General features: G+C 54.7%; 3 protein-coding genes across 8 annotated transcripts in view; 1 reads left to right on the top strand and 2 right to left on the bottom strand.

Moving 5' to 3' along the window:
* Positions 1-44: 44 nt before the first annotated feature.
* Positions 45-4,201, top strand: Yipf2 (Yip1 domain family member 2). Of its 3 annotated transcripts, none has more exons than XM_048342294.1 (9): positions 45-184; positions 293-353; positions 708-862; positions 956-1,036; positions 2,256-2,343; positions 2,959-3,075; positions 3,153-3,319; positions 3,402-3,584; positions 3,666-4,201. In XM_048342294.1, the coding sequence occupies exons 2-9, from the start codon at positions 323-325 to the stop codon at positions 3,780-3,782; spliced, it is 939 nt and encodes a 312-aa protein (XP_048198251.1). In that variant the 5' UTR covers positions 45-184; positions 293-322; the 3' UTR covers positions 3,783-4,201. The 3 variants fall into 3 exon arrangements, with proteins under 3 accessions (XP_048198251.1, XP_048198250.1, XP_048198252.1); XM_048342293.1 differs by having other exon boundaries at positions 107-193; XM_048342295.1 differs by lacking the exons at positions 45-184; positions 2,959-3,075 and having other exon boundaries at positions 210-353.
* LOC125348759 lies at positions 3,989-5,084 on the bottom strand. 2 transcript variants are annotated; one of them, XM_048342285.1, is made up of 2 exons: positions 4,369-5,084; positions 3,989-4,337 (listed from the first exon to the last, which is right to left on the bottom strand). In XM_048342285.1, the coding sequence occupies exons 1-2, from the start codon at positions 5,082-5,084 to the stop codon at positions 3,989-3,991; spliced, it is 1,065 nt and encodes a 354-aa protein (XP_048198242.1). The 2 variants fall into 2 exon arrangements, with proteins under 2 accessions (XP_048198242.1, XP_048198243.1); XM_048342286.1 differs by having other exon boundaries at positions 3,989-4,341; positions 4,373-5,084.
* Positions 5,085-5,139: 55 nt separating this feature from the next.
* Carm1 (coactivator associated arginine methyltransferase 1) overlaps positions 5,140-15,841 on the bottom strand; it is a 38,243-nt gene continuing 27,541 nt past the window's right edge. The window contains exons 5-16 of one of the 3 annotated variants that reach the window (XM_048342244.1): positions 13,999-14,109; positions 13,394-13,571; positions 11,711-11,801; positions 11,511-11,592; positions 6,943-7,028; positions 6,632-6,721; positions 6,142-6,279; positions 5,968-6,057; positions 5,741-5,853; positions 5,585-5,662; positions 5,407-5,475; positions 5,140-5,286 (exon numbers count right to left, since the gene is read on the bottom strand). In XM_048342244.1, coding sequence (XP_048198201.1) covers positions 5,147-5,286; positions 5,407-5,475; positions 5,585-5,662; positions 5,741-5,853; positions 5,968-6,057; positions 6,142-6,279; positions 6,632-6,721; positions 6,943-7,028; positions 11,511-11,592; positions 11,711-11,801; positions 13,394-13,571; positions 13,999-14,109 — 1,266 coding nt within the window. In that variant the 3' untranslated portion in view covers positions 5,140-5,146. The remainder of the gene's footprint in view (positions 5,287-5,406; positions 5,476-5,584; positions 5,663-5,740; positions 5,854-5,967; positions 6,058-6,141; positions 6,280-6,631; positions 6,722-6,942; positions 7,029-11,510; positions 11,593-11,710; positions 11,802-13,393; positions 13,572-13,998; positions 14,110-15,841) is intronic. The other 2 variants (XM_048342245.1, XM_048342246.1) reach the window with 2 other exon arrangements.

Here is a 15,841-nt window from a genome sequence, read left to right as displayed (position 1 = left end):
CCAAAGTAAAAAAGGCCCGGGCGGCCTCTCCGGCGCAAACGCCCAAATCGCCGGATGTGGCATCCTGCCGGAACAAAACACAGGACGGACCGTCGCCGGATGTTGCCGGTGAGCATCGGAGGGCGGAACACTGGCGAGTGGGCGGGCCGCGCAAGCGCACGGAGCCCCGGCCACGCCGTCTTAGGTAGCCCAGGTGAGGAGGGCGGGGTGCACCCAGGCGTTGGGGGGCTACCTTCAGCCCGCGCGCGTGGGGTCCGCAGCCTGGCAGGGCCTGACCCGCTTCTGTCCTCAGAGCGGGATGCAGTGACGCCCCTCAGCGAACATGGCAGCGGCTGACGAGCTGGCCTTCCACGGTGAGTGCGACCCCGACTTGACTGGGGCCCCCGCCATCGCCCTGGCCTGACCCTCCCACGCGGCCTCCAAGTCAGGTTTAATGAGAACCCCCAGCGGCCGTGAACCTTGACCCCGGACGGGAAACAACCCGGAAGTGAGAACCAGCCCACTCAAAGTCTCCTGCCACAGCCTGTGGGCCCCAAGGCCTGAGCCCATCCCAGGAGCACCCCTCAATTGCAAATCCCCCTTTGCCCCTGCCCCAAAACAAGAATGAGTAAGACAACCACAGAAAGCAGAGTTGTCTCGACCCTGCCCGCCCCCCCAAAAAAAAAAAAACCAACATACGCCTGTGCTATATTTCCTCGCTGCTGTAGAATTCGAGGAAGCCACTAATCTTCTGGCAGAGACCCCAGACGCAGTCACCACCAGAAGTGATCAGCTGAGTCCACAGGGTCACGTGACTGTGGCCATGGGCTCCAGTGTTGGCTACAGAGCCGAGGAGGAGGAGGAGGAGGAGGACAAAACAGCGGTGAGTCACCTAGATCCTCGGTGCTGTTTTGGCCTCCCCTGGCCGAGCCAGGCCTCACTGTAGAGGCTGGATCTCAAAGTTCCTGTTGTGCAGCTCCTACAGGAGGAGAAGCCCCCGCCGGGATTCTGGACCTTCGGTTATTATCAGAGTTTCTTTGATGTGGATACCTCTCAGGTGAGGCCCTGAGCAAGTCCCACTTGGGTTCAGCTCCTGTTAACATTCACATGGCAGCTACAGAACAAGCTCCTCCACCCGGGCTGATAAGAGGAAGTGCGGTGCTTTCTAAGGTGTGGTCTGGGGGGAACACAAGGATGCACATGATCTGGTGTTAGGGGGGGAGTGCAAGTTTTCCAGCCTTCGAGAACAGCATACACAGAAGATGAAAGGTGAGAAGAGGCCTTAGCAGTCCAGGGGGTGAGGGACAGGGAAACATAAGTGAAGTCACAAGAGATCACACAGTATGTGTATACATGATACACAGATATGCGCATTTATATACACACCAAATACATCATATGCATGTCTGTAATACTGTGCATATACTATTGTATACAACATATAGCACAGTTATGTGTGTGTGTATATATATATATATATGTTTACACAGTAACATGTATTTTTTTTTCCATTTCTTTGGCGAATCATGGGGTTTGAACTCAGGGTCCTTGAGCTTTTTTACTCAAACCTAGCCCTCTATCCCTTTGAGCCACAGGGCAACTTGCCCTGTGAAAGTGGGATCCATCAGCTCCCAGCTACATATACATTTTTTGAGCTGGTCTGTATGTTGCCCAGGTGATCTTGAATGCCCAGGCTCAAGAAATTCTCCTGGTTCAGTCTCCTGAGTAGCTGGGAAGACACATGGCATACCACCACCAGTTGTGGGCTATTAAGGTCTTGAGAGTTTGATTTCCAAGGGTGAAGTAGATCAGCATGGAGGGGGGAGGGGAGAATAGGGGGAGGAAGGAGGAGAGGCAGACATGGGGAGAATGGGAAATGGGGGAGAGGGGAGGCAGAAAGGTATCAGAGCCCTGGGCCACCCTCCCTTGTAGTCACCCAGGGCTAAAGGAGCAGCCAAAGGGCAATGCAGCACCCTAAAATGAAGGGGAGGCAGAGGAAGGTGGTGAGCCAGGAGCAAGCCAGGGAAAGGGACTCTCAGGCCATGAGCTGGTCAGAGGCCTAAAGCAGCTGCTTGAGATGGTATCTGTGCAACTCTGTGGTGTGGGTAGGAGAATCCTGAGTGGGAGACCAGCATGGGCTACACAGTGAGATCCATTTTGCCCACATGAGCTCCTTCAGGCCCGGAGGAGGGGGAGGCTGGAAAGGAACCTCCAGGGCCAGGGAAAAGGCATGGCTGGGATTCCAGCCTGGCCCGGCCCTTTGCTATGTGCTCCAGGTCCTGGACCGGATCAGAGGCTCACTCATGCCCCGGCCCGGCCACAACTTTGTGAGGCACCATCTGCACAGTCGGCCTGATCTATATGGTGAGTTGTGACCTACATGGTGAGTGTGGGCTTGGCTCCTTGGACTACTTGGAGCTGGGAAGAGGAGGAAGCATGCTGGCCTAGCTGGGGCAGGCTGGAAGGGCTGAGGTCCTAGAATGGGAATGGGCCTGTGCTGTGGGTGGCATGGTCTTTGCAGGAAGGAGGATCTTGGAAAGGAGTGGCTGGGGTCCCTCTGGCCCCACGGGAAGGGAGACCAGAGGCCCAAGTGGAGGCAGAAGAGAGTTTTCTGGCAGACTAGACAAAGGGGTGGAGGCCAGGTGATCCTTCAGCTCCCCCCAGCCTCTGGGAGGGGTGCTATGAATGGCGAGGAAGGGGGGAGGCACAGGGTACAGGTCAGGGCACCTATCTATGCGGGTGGACAGGGAGAGGTGATAAAGAAGCCAGTAAAGCTGAAAGCACAGGTGAGCAGGGCTTGGGCCCACCACTCCCTGCAGTAGTTTCACCAGCAGGATGAGGCAGAAACAGAGCGCAGGGGCCCTAGAAGCCACGGAGGAGGAGGGGCCAGGCCAGCACAGCCCTGGGCATGGCTGCCAGGAGACTGAGTGACAGGCGACTTGTGGATGCCCCAGGACTCTGCCCCTGCCCCTCACACAGGCCCATTCTGGATCTGCGCCACCCTGGCCTTTGTCCTGGCTATCACAGGCAACCTGACCTTGGTGCTGGCACAGCGGAGAGACCCCTCCATCCACTACAGCCCCCAGTTCCACAAGGGTGAGCAGGGTGGGCAGTCTGGGAGCCTGGCGGCCGTGGGTCCCAAGGCCGTGGGCTGACTGGTGCTCTGCCCCCAGTGACTGTGGCAGGCATTGCCATCTACTGCTACGCGTGGCTGGTGCCCCTGGCACTGTGGGGCTTCCTGCGCTGGCGTCAGAATGTGCGGCATCATGTGGGGCCATACACGTTCCTCGAGACCGTGAGCATCTACGGCTACTCCCTCTTTATTTTCATCCCAACTGTGGTGAGTAGGGCAGCTGGTGAGGGAGTGGCAGGAGCTGGGGTGCCCACCTGGCCACAGTCCTCAGCCACCTGTGTCTCCCTAGGTCCTGTGGCTCATCCCTGTGCCGTGGCTGCAGTGGTCATTTGGGGCGCTGGCCCTCGCGCTGTCCGCCTCAGGGCTGGTGTTCACCCTCTGGCCTGTGGTCCGTGAGGACGCTAGGCTGGTAGCCGTGGCGCTGCTGTCCACAGTGGTGCTGCTCCACGCACTCCTGGCCACAGGCTGTAAGGTACAGGTCGGAGGTGTTGGCAGGATGGGGTGAGGTGGGTGGGCCTCGCAGCTGGGCACTGACAGGAAGGTCTCTGTCCAGGTCTACTTCTTCCAACCGCTGCCTCCAGAGCACGTGGCACTGCCCCCACCAGCTGCATCACTGTCACCAAATATCCTCTTACCCTCCATCTTGCCCCAGTCCATGGCCACCTCCTAGGAAGGGGTGAACTTGCAGGTGAGGTGCCCTTTGCCCTGGGGGTGCTCCCAGGATTCCTTCAGGCCACACCTAAGGATATGTCGCCTGTCCTGCTTCCAGAAAGGACTGAAACTCCCTTAACCCCTTGAGACCACTCTGCTACTCTCCAGACTTTTCTTACAAAGCAAACACTTTTATTTTCTATGCAAAGATGATCCAGAGAATTTTTATAAAGGCAGGGGCAACACAGCCGAGCAGGAGACTTCTGGGGAGGCCTGAGCAGCGACACAGCCTTTGCGGAGGACGGGGCCCAGCCTGTGCCCTCTCCCCCCCCATGAAGCCCCCAGGGCGCGGAGGGCAGCCCCAGCCCAAGCGCCAGCTTCTGAGAGGTTGGGTGCTGGGATTGAGGGGGCAGAAGAAGAAAACTGCCTGTGCTGAAACATGTTTCCTCGTTTATTTTGCTTTACTTTCCTTTTGGGGGGCGAAGGGGTGGGGAAAGGAGGTCCCTGCAAGGTCTCTTCCCAGAAAAGGAGGGACCAAAATGCCATCATGGTGGTAGGGACTGGAGCGTGTGTGTGTGTGTGTGTGTGTGTGTGTGTGTGTGTGTGTGTGAATACTCAGGCCTAAGTCAAGGGTAAAGGACGCCTTCCATAACACATCCTTGAGGTCCCGACAGCCTGCTGGCACGCAGTGACCTCCCCTCTGGGCCACTGGCCCCCACTTTCGGTGGAGGGGCCAGCCAGCAGAGGAGGCTGCAGCTGAGGCGGGGGGGGGGGGGGGGGTGTCTTCAGATAGGGTGGGTTGTACATTCAACTGTGAGGTGAACCCTTTGGTGGGGCGGGGTCCTGTCTGCGCTGGGCTCCCCTCCCCACGGAGCCTGGGGACGGGGGCTGCTGGCTGCGCCCGGCCGGCCGGGGCTCTCGAAGGGTCTGTGGATTGACACTGGTTCTTTTCGTAAAAAAATAAAACTAAAAAAAGCAGCATGTCACACCCATGGTGACCACGGTGGCCTGGTAGTTGGAGGAGAGGTCCCGCCGGGCTGAGGCTGCCTTCCCATGGGAGACAGACACAGGGGGACAGGAGTGGGGCCGAGCCGGGGCAGCAGATCCCCTCCTCCAGCCCCACCACCCCAGGCGGAGCTGGGGAGCCTGGTGCCCCGGGTACATCATGGCCGAGCCAGGGCGGGCTGGAGGACGGGCAGGAGGGGAAGGCCCCCCTGATGTGATTGGGTGTCAATCTCGTGGCAGCCACGCGCGCTCGGGGCGTGGGAGGGCGGCGACGGTGTGTAGAAAAGAGTCTGAGTCCCCATGGCACGGAGGGCATGGCCGGCGTGGCCCGGGCGTCATTTGGTTTCCTGGTGCTGCCAGCGCGGGCGGCCGGCCCGCCTAGCTCCCGTAGTGCATGGTGTTGGTGGGGATGGACATGGGCGACGCCATGGAGATGGCCGGGCCGCCCATGGTGAACTGGCTGTTGATGGCGTAGTGGGCGCTGGCGCCACCGCCGCCTGCCTGGGCGCCCGAAGAGCCTGTGGGGCAGGCCATGGGCACTGAGGGGCGCTGCAGCCCTGCGCCGGCCCGGCCCCCCACAGCGAGCGCCCGCACAGCCTAGGCAAAAGCCCCCACCCGCTGCCGCCCCGGCCCATTACCTTGAACAATGCCCGTGCTCATGATGGAGCCCATCCGGGAGTGCGTGTGGTTCACGATCCCCGTGTTGGCTGCGCGGCACAGGGCGGGAGAGGAGGGGAGAGGGGTCGCGTCACCCCGCCCGGACGCCCACCCGCGACAGAGCGAGGCAGACAGCGCCCGGCCCGCCCGCCCGCTCACCTAAAGGAATCAGGTTGTTGTGGCCCACGCCGGAGCCGCCGGCGATAACACTGCTCAGGTCGTAGGCGGCCGGCATGCCTGCGCGAGAGGGGCGGTCAGGGCGGCCAGGGCGGCCGGGGGCCCAGCGGCTGGGGGCGCGGGGCCACGGGGACTCACCGGCCACGGCCATCCCGCTGCTGAGGTTGTACGTGCTGCCTGTGTTCCACATGCTCTCTGAAGGGGACGTGTAGTGGGAGCCGGGCGGGGGCGATGGCGTGGTGCCCGTGTACCTGGTGGGGGTGAGGGGGAGACAGATGTGACCCCAGGGTGCAGGCAGGGCACCAGGGGGTGGGGCACAGGTAAAGCATGGAACCAGGGGGTGGGGCAGGGCAGGCCCCGCCTACCTGAAGAAGGGGTTCTTCAGATCCAGCAAGTTACTGGACTTGGAGCCCGTCTGGTCCACCTGGGCCACAATACTGATGTCGTAGCTCTGTCTATGGGGGCAAGGAGGGGGCTGTGAGGTGATGTGGGCTGGACAGATCCCAAAGGATGCTGGGCCCCCCAGTGGCAGGGCACACCTTTTGTTGGCAATAAGTAGACATGTCCCTGAGAGCGTGTCCCCGGCCTTGGCAAACAGCGGTGACTGGAAGAGGCACCGGACCTGGTACCAGTGGGTCAGGGGCTCCGTGGGGGCCGTGGACAGCCACACGGTCATTCTGTCAGGTAGAAACAGGCACATGCTTGCCACCACCCTGCAGGCCTTGAGCTTGCCCCCAAATTCCTGCCCCTAGGCAGGCCCAGGCACACACAGGGGTTCACACATGTACCCATGGAGTCACAGGCACCTGTATGATGAGACAACAGGGCCAAGAGAGAGGGTACTCAGAATGGGGTAGGGATCCCTCCCCCACACAATGATCTCTTGCCTGAAGACACTGGCCACTGGATGGGACAGAGGAAGCTGAGGAATGGCACCCAGTGTCCCAGCCCCCACATCTGGGTTTGGGGGGTTGCAGCTGCAGGGAGCCCCGAGGGGCCAGGAAAACATGGTCTGCTCTGCGCACTCACATGGAGCCGATGAAAGCAACGTCAAACCAGAAGGCCAGGCCGTGGACCAGCCCTGAGTGCAGCATGTGGAACTTGAATGGGATTTCTATCCTGCAAGGCAAAGGCACAGGTTTGCCAGGGAGGCGGAACAGGATGCTGGGAGAGGAGAGGCCAGGGGCCCCTACCCGATCCTGCCCTGGGACAGCCAATAGCCATGGGTCAGTGCTGGCCCTGACCTTCAGCAGAGCCAAGCCCAGGGGCCAGGGGTGGGGCCTGCTGGTACCTGGGGGTGGAGCCTGCTGGTACCCTGCAGGGGGCGGGGCCTGCTGTACCTGTGCAAATCTCCTTCTTTGGCTTCTAAGAAGTTCACTGTGTACTTGACAGACTTAGCCATCAGGATCCGAATGTCAAACGTATCCTGGGAGAGACAGAGGTGTGACCGAGCTTTTGTCACGGGGGCCAGCGAGGAAGAGGAAAGGTCAGACTCTTCTTAGCCTAGTCATGGCCTTAGCTGGGCCATCTGGCTAAATGACTCAACCAGATTGCCTTTCTCGCGCAAGGGAGGACTTGCTGACTCAAGGTGAGGATGGCAACACAGGACAGCTCTCAAAATGACAAGTGCTCATTTTCATTAAAAACGTGGGCCATGGGGCTGGGGATATAGCCTAGTGGCAAGAGTGCCTGCCTCGGATACACGAGGCCCTAGGTTCGATTCCCCAGCACCACATATACAGAAAACGGCCAGAAGCGGCGCTGTGGCTCAAGTGGCAGAGTGCTAGCCTTGAGCGGAAAGAAGCCAGGGACAGTGCTCAGGCCCTGAGTCCAAGGCCCAGGACTGGCCAAAAAAAAAAAAAAAAAAAAAAAAACCGTGGGCCATGGCAAGTGCAAGATTGACGTTGGGGCCTACGCCCATCATCCCAGCTGCTCAGGAGGTGTAAATAGGAGGACTGAGGTTCTAGGCCAGCCAGGAAAAAGTTAAGGAAGGCAGATATTAAAGCAGAACTCGGGTGTGGTTCTGGTTCAACCCATAGCACTGCTGCATTTTGGGGCGTTTAACCTATAAATGCATACCCACATTTAATTACCCCACTAGTGATTCTGCAAACCAATTACAGTGCGAGGGATCTTCTAGAAACCACTGCATGTGCCTAAGAATGAAGAGGCTCTCAATGATGGGATGCAGGATCTTCAAGAGAAATCAGTAAGCAACTTTAGCAACAACAACAAGCTAGAGACCAGGGTACGGAGGGACATTTTCTGCTGAGATGGAAGCTTCTGCCAGGAAGGAGACAAGCTGCAAAGAATGCAATGGGAAAAGAATCAAGCGCCGAGAGCAGCCAGGGATTTGGAGGCCAAGTCCTACTGAGAAGTGAAATACATGGAGGGGAGCCCTTTCCTGTCCCACATTTTTTTTTCCCCTCAGGGAGGGCACAAAACAAGTCGCCTCGGTCCAGCAACCTCCCTGAAAAATGAGGACTACTGAGGGGAGGAAGGGGGCTCAGAGTTGGCAAAGCAGCTAGGAGTATACAAGCCAAAAAGCAATGGGAAGTGGCAGTGGAGACTTTGTGTGGCCTTGGCTAGCCTAAGCTGTGTGTGTGTGTAGAGCTGGAGCTAAGAACCCACGAAGGAAGAGGCTCCTGGGAGAAAAAGCTCAGTATGTTGACTGACAGTTCCTGGGGGAAGCTTGGACCAGGCTCCCTGTGAACGGCCAGAATCCTAAGGGCTAAGCCAAACCTGGGTTCTCCCAAGTGTGCACCTGACCAGGGTGTTCTGAAGGCCAGACTTTGCCTAGGTGGCTGGGGCGAAGCGGAAGAGGACTCCAGCTATTAAGCCAAACATTAAAGAGATCCGCACATTAAAAACACAGCTATTTTCACTCGAAGTTGTTTGTGTATGTATGTGCCAGTATTGGGGCTTGAACTCAGGGCCTTGAGCTCTTACTCAACCTTTTCACTCAAGGTTGGCTCTCTACCACTTGAGCCACAGCTCCACTTCCAGCTTTTTGCCAGCTAACTGAGATGAGAGCTCTCAGATCTGCCTGGACACAACAACCTTGATCCTTAGAACTCGGCCTCCAGAGTAGCTAGGATTCCGGGTGTGAGCCACCAGGACCTGAGTCTGGAGATAAATGACTTATAGCACTCGGTCCTCTGACCTCAGCCTCCCGTGAATGTGGGATCACTAGTTGGGATGAGGCACAGGTATGGTCTGGCGAGAAGTCTTGTGAACAGTTCTGTGCAAGCAGGCCTGGAACAACAATCCTGATTCCAGTTTCCTATGTTTACTTCTTTATGTGGTACTAGTGACTGAACTCAGAGACTCACATATGCTGGGTAAGCCCTCACCACTTGAGCCATGCCCCCAGCCCATTTGCTTACTTGTTTGTGTTTTCTGGTCCTGGGACTTGAACACAGGGCCTAGGTGCTGTCACTGAGCCTCTTTGTGCTTAAGGCTAGCACTCTACCACTTGAGCCACAGCATCGCTTCCATCTTTATCTGAGTAGTTTATTGGAGATAAGAGTCTCACACTTTCCTGCCTGGGCTACCTTAGACCCACTATCCTCAGACTTCAGCCACCTGATTAGCTAGGATTACAGGTGTGAGTGATCAGCTTAGTTTTGTTTTTGAGATAGGGTCTCACAATAACTTTGAACTAGGCTAGGACAGCGATCCAAAATACCTGGGATTACAGGTGAATACTGCCATTCCTGGCTTTTTCAAAGATTCCTTAGTGCTTTATTTTATTTTATTTTTTTGCAGTACAGGGGATTTGAACTCAGGGCTTTACCACCTGAGCGATGTCTCCAGCCCTTTTATGCACTGGCTACTTTTGAGGTAAGGCCTCACTTTATGCCCAGGTTGGTTGGGCTGCAATCTTCCTATTTGTACTTCTTGTGCTACAGGGGACAATGAGTATGTGCCACTGCACACCGGGCTGAGGTGGAATCCCGTGAACTCTCCTGCCTAGGCTGGCCTTGAAGTGCAATCGGCCAATCTTTACCTCCCAAGTAGCCATTATACCAGGCCTTCCTGGGTTCCATTTAAAAAAAACAACAACAAAAAACAGCTATCAATGAGAGCACATATAACAAAAGCGCTTTAGGAACCTAAGATCAACATGGTTGGGCAGTGCTGTCCTACAGGGAAGTTGTTTTTTTTTGTTTTGCTTTGTTTGCTTGTCAGTCCTAGGGCTTGAATGTAGGGCCTTAATACTGTCTCTGAGCTTTTGTTCTCAGGCTTTTGAGCCACAGCTCCACTTCTGGCTTTTTGGTGGCTCATTGGAAATAGAAGTCTCATGGATTTTTCCTGGCTTTGAACCTTGATCCTCAGATCTTAGCCTCCAGAGTAGCTAGGATGACAGGCATGAGTTACTGGATGCCTGCCTGGTGTTTTTCCATGCTGGCATTAAGTAATCAAGATATTCCACGAGACTGCCAAAGAACCAGAACACCCCGATCAAAAAAAAATAAACAGAAACACATCTACGTCCCACAGAGGCTGCAAGTCATCAGACTGAGAACTAAAAAAACTACATACACCCATTACTGAGATCTGAACTCAGGGCCTCAAAAATACTCTGGGGCTTGATGGCCAGCAGGAACCTATTCCTTGAGTGTGGTTATTCTGGAGAGGGAAACTTGTGGACTTTTCTGCCTCAACTGGCTACATGTGAATAGAAAGATCTCAGCCACCTCCTGAGTATCTAGGATTACACACATGAGCTACTGCACCCATACACGTAGGGCTGGCAAGGTGGCTTAGTAGTAGGGTGTTTGTCTAGCATGCATGAAGCCCTGGGTTCGATTCCTCAGTACAACAAAAATAGAAAAAGCCAAAGTGGTACTGTGGCTCAAGTGGTAGAGCACTAGCCTTGAAAAAAAGAAGTTCAGGGGCAGTGTCCAGGCCCAGGACCAGCAAAAAACAAACAAACAAACAAACAAACAAACATGTAAATGAAATAACAACAAAGTGGACTGGCAAAAAGAACTAGAACCTGGTGAGGGAAATAACACATAATCTTTGTTCCAGAAGGGGGAAAAAAAACACCAAGATAGTATTTAAAGAGACATTGTCTAAAGCCAGGCACCAGTGGCTCACAATTATAATCCCAGCTACTTAGAAGAGTGAGATATGTAGATCACAGTTCAAAGCCAGCCCTACCAAGATTCTTATCTCCTGTTAGCCAGCAATAAATAAAAAAGCTAAGCAAGAGTCCAAGATCCTAAGCTCAAGAACTAGGACTGGCACTTAAAAAGAGCAAAAAGCCAGATGCTGGTGGCTCACACCTGTAATCCTAGCTACTCAAGAGGCTGAGGTCAAAGGATTGTGGTTCTAAGACAGCCCAGGCAGAAAAGTCCATGTGAGACTATAATTTTCCATTAACCACTCAAAAACCAGAAGTGACGCTGTGGCTCAAGATGGTAGAGATTCTAGCCTTGAGCAAAAGGACCGAGGGACAGCATCCAGGCCCCAAGTTCAAGCTCCAAAACTGACAAGGGAAAAAAAAAAAAAAAAAGATGTTTCACTTGGAAAGAAAACAAAAATAGTATGAAAAGCAAGAGCTTCACTGTGATTCTCAGATCTCAAACCCTTGAGTCGCTTGGATTACAGGCTTGAGCCACCAGCCCACAGCTTTAAGAATAGGTCTTAATACACTAGCTTAGGTTGGCCTTGAACTTGAGATGATTTTGTCTCTACCCTCCCAAGTGCCAGGCTTACAGGAGTGAATTACCACCCTTGTCTTCTTTTACACTCATGACTTTTAGATCATGCATCTATGTATCCATTAAGAAACAAAATCTCAATGAATGAAATCTAATCAGCTCACCAAGGGCCAATTCACCCACTAACAGTGCACGTGCAGTGGGGCCCACGGGGGTGGGGTGGGCGCAGTACTCACCACCACAGGCTGCCGGAAATACTCGTCCACGGCAGCACCTCGAAGAGCGGACAGGTCGACTCCGTGGAAAGATGGCTGGTACCTGTGGAGAGCCCCATTCCCATCCCACAAGGTCACCGGCAGCAGGGGCAGCCCTGCCTTCTCCCCCAGGTGGGCCTCGTCCAGCCCATGGCCTCGAGGTCCTCCTGGGATGCACTCACCAGAAGTTGGCCTTGGTGAACTGTTCCATGTAGAGCTGTTCATCCGTGAAGGGTGCCAGGTGAACGTCACCAATGGTGGGGAACATGTTTCCTGGGGGCAGGAGGCAGGGAGGGGTGCTGGTGTCAGGGCAGCACATTGCACAGGACCGGGGAGAGTTTCCAGAAGGGCCTTGTGACCTCCCCCAAACCCTTGGCAGCTTTCTAACTGCTCATTCACTCATTCAGGGAGGTGGCCCTGGCTGCCCGCAGCTGCTGTGACACTGAACCAGAGGCGGGAGGGCTCTTCCCTACTCTTTCTACTAAACCTAGGTCTGTGTAGCCATTCAAGAAAATCTTGGTGGAACCAGGAGCTGACAACTCATGCTTGCGATCTGAGGATCACAGTTCAAAGCCAGCCCTGGGCAGGAAAGTCCATGAGACTCTTATCTCCCATGGACCACCAAAAATAAAGCCAGAAATGGGCCTGCGGCTCAAGCCCAGGCCCTGAGTTCAAGCCCCAAGATCCATGCACACACATGCACGCACAAATCTTAATGAGTAAAATCAGTGGAGCCAATCTGCTCACTAAGACTCGGCTGACAGCTCCACGGAGTGTGCACTCGATGCCCTCTGGGGAAGCCACTGCCCTCAGAAAAAAATCCCAGGAGGGCTGGGAATATGGCCTAGTGGCAAGAGAGCTTGCCTTGTATACATGAGGCCCTGTGTTCAATTCCCCAGCACCACATATACAGAAAACGGCCAAAAGTGGCGCTGTAGCTCAAGTGGCAGAGTGCTAGCCTTGAGCAAAAAGGAAGCCAGGGACAGTGCTCAGGCCCTGAGTTCAAGGCCCAGGACTGGCAAAAAAAAAAAGAAAAAGAAAAAGAAAAAAGAAAAAAAGAAAAAAATCCCAGGAAGGGGCCACCTGTCCCCATGTCCCACCACCAAGCGGGCCAGGATGGAAGCAGCGCATCCGCCCGTGAGCAGAGAGGAGGCTGAGGATACAGGCCTGCTTGACCGAGGGGTGTGCAGGCTGGCTGGGGTCCACTACCCCCCGCCGCCCAGGTGATGGGCAGCATGGTGGCTGCTCACCATGTGAGGCACAGCAGCACCCAGGCAACGTGGGGCACTAGAGACCACCCCTGCCTCTAGTGTGCATCTCCCAGCACCCTGTTTCTTCTGTGCAAAGAATTGAAGGGGACCCATGGGCCCCCAGGCTGACACTAGGCTACACAGGGAGTGGGAGTAAGATGGAGTGGGCGCTCGGGCACACACTGGCCCCTTCCCTAGGAGCCTGGGGCATCATGGGAAGGTACCAGGCTGACAAGGCACCAATGGGAGGACTCAGGACCTGGACAGCCTGAGTCCCCCTCACATGCAAGAGGGCAGGATGGAGCCCTAACAGAGGACCTACGAGGGAACTCCCCCATCACCCAGGAGCTCAGCCAGATTCTTGAGTGCTACCTGTAGATGCTGCACAGGCTGGGGGCCCTGTGTGGGAGGGGCGGGCACACCATGCCAGGGACGCAGACTGGACTTGAGCTAGGCTAGGTGGCTCCTGCACATCGTACCGGCCAACTCCACACGCCCTCAGCCATACTCAGTGCCCACACCCGTGTCCTCAAACGTGCCACGCACTCGCCCACCTGGTCCTGAGTGCAGAAGGGCGATACAAGGTGTGGGAGGAGGCCGGGGCTGGGTGCTCACCGCTGGGCTTCAGGTACTTCTTGGCATGGAGGTAGCTCTCGAGCATGCGCTCGTTGAAGAGCATGTAGCCCATGGGCTCGGAGATGATGACATCCACCTGCTCAGGCAGCGACACCTCCTCCACCTTGCCTGGGATGACCACGATGCGATCCGTCAGGTTATTGCTCTTCACCAGCACCTGCAGACAGGGGGCTGTGGGGTCACGGGGCAGTGGGGGGACTGGGGACCTCGAGGGCTGCCTCCTGGGTGGCAGCAGCTGGCTGGGGGTAGACACTGGGAAGTCAACTTTTCCATTGGAAACACTGGTCCTGGATCAGGGTGCCCCATGAATCCGATGGGGGGACCCTGTCCCCCACAACACACAGCTCAGCACACCAGGGCTTGCCACACGGCGAGGGAGGGGTCTCTGCAGGACAAGCACTAGGCCCTGCTCCGGGGAAGCAAGCAGGTGTTGGCCTTGCAGATGCCAAAGGGCAGGCCCAGCAAGGAACCTGCCACCATGGCCTTAGGAACAGAGGGCAGTGGCCTCTCCACCAGCAGGGACATGGAGGTCACAGATGAAGGACAGGAGGCTGCTGGGGATGGGACACCTGTGGGACACTGACCTCAGCGTGCTGGGCCATGGTGCTGGCCTCCACTGCATATATTTTCCTGGCTCCGGCTTGGGCAGCGAAAAAGGACAGAATCCCAGAGCCACAGCCAACATCGAGAACAATCTAAGGAAATGACACAAGTGCGAGAGATGGATGTGTATGTCCCTCACCTTCACCCCATCATAACAATAAGCAGAAACGCAGAATGCCATGCTGCATCACCACGAAAAGCCAGGCACTGGCAGCTCACACCAGTCTACCTCACAGGTGGGGGGGTGGGGGGGGGCACCTGAGATATGACGATTGCGGTTCAAAGCCAGCTGGGCAAGAAAGTCCATGAGACTCGTCACCAATAAACCACCAAAAAGCCATAAGTGGAACTGTGGCTCAAGTAACAGAATGCCATCCTCGTGTGAAAAAGCTAAGGGTGAGGTCAAGGCCCTAAATTCAAGCTCTGGCGCGCGCACACACACACACACACACACACACACACACACACACACACGCAGACCCAGTGGCTCACACCTATAATCCTAGAAATTTGGGAGGCAGAGATCATGACAATTTAGGTTCAAGGCCAGCCTGAGCAAAAAGTTAGTGAGTCCTTATCTCAAGTGCCCCCCCCCCAATTTTGACTCCACTAATCAAAGTGCCTATCATAACCAGCTTTTAAGAAGCATAAATAGAAGACGGGGGGTCCAGACCAGACAGACAAAAAAAAGGCCACACCTAATTCAAATAATAATGAAAGCAACAAGGGCTAAAAACAGTTCAAATAGCAAAGCACCTGCTTGGTACATGGGAGGTCTTGAGTTTAACTCCACTAACACCAAAAAACTTCAGCTGGAATCTAAAGGATTAGAGTTTGAAGCCAGTCAGGCAGAAAAGTCTACATGAGTGCATGTCACTGGACTGGGGGTGTTGGTGTTGTATCAATGCTAGAACACTAGTTGAGAGAAAAAAAAGCTAAGTGAGACCATGAGGATCTGAGTTCAAGCCCTGGTACACACATACCAAAAAGAAAATTTTTTTTCAATTCCTGAGTATACCTTACATAACTAACTCACTGAAATATGTAATCTCCATCTCATGATTATGTTTCCCTACCCTTAACTTTGTAAAAACAAGTCTCCAAAAAAGCCAATGGCCCCCTAAAAGCAAGGTAAAAATTAAAGTGCTTAACCTTTTTCTTTTTAAATTTCATACAAATCCTGGATGTGGCTTAGTGGTAGAGGGCTTGCCTAGCATGCATGAGGGCCATGGGTTTGACTCCTTGGTACTACATAAACAAAATATTAAAGATAAATTTTGTTGTTTTTGGTTGTGGAGCTTGAACTCTGGGCCTGGGCGCTGTCCCTGAAGCTCTGAAGTTCAAGGATAGCGCTCTACCACTTGAGCCACAGCGGCACTTCTGGTTTTCTTCTGGTTAACTGGAGATAAGAGTCTCATGGACCCTCCTGCCCAGGGTGGCTTTGAACCTCGATCCTCAGATCTCAACCTCCTGAGTAACTAGAATTAAAGGTGTGAGCCACCAGCACCTGGCCTCAAAAAAATTTTTTACAAGGGGGGAGGCAGTCTCCTGAAAACCACAGACCTGTGGACCCCAAGAGTGTACTATACATATAACAATATTTGCCACAACTCAATAGACCTGAGGAGCACAAGGGCATGTTCAAAGACACAGCATTAAGGGGATATAAAACTTTTTACAAAGGAGTATGTAAAATAAATTCTATTTTGCTTAAGAAGAAAACATAACAAGTCAGGTGTCACTGGCTCATGTCTATAATCCTAGCTACTTAGGAGGGTGAGAGTTGAGAGTCAAGGGTCAAAGCTAGCCCAGCAGGAAAGTCCA

Source organism: Perognathus longimembris, chromosome 3 (assembly GCF_023159225.1).
Source record: "Perognathus longimembris pacificus isolate PPM17 chromosome 3, ASM2315922v1, whole genome shotgun sequence".
Taxonomy (NCBI): Eukaryota; Metazoa; Chordata; class Mammalia; order Rodentia; family Heteromyidae; genus Perognathus; species Perognathus longimembris.
Note: the sequence above shows the minus strand (reverse complement) of the source record. Positions and strands in the feature narration are given on the sequence as shown.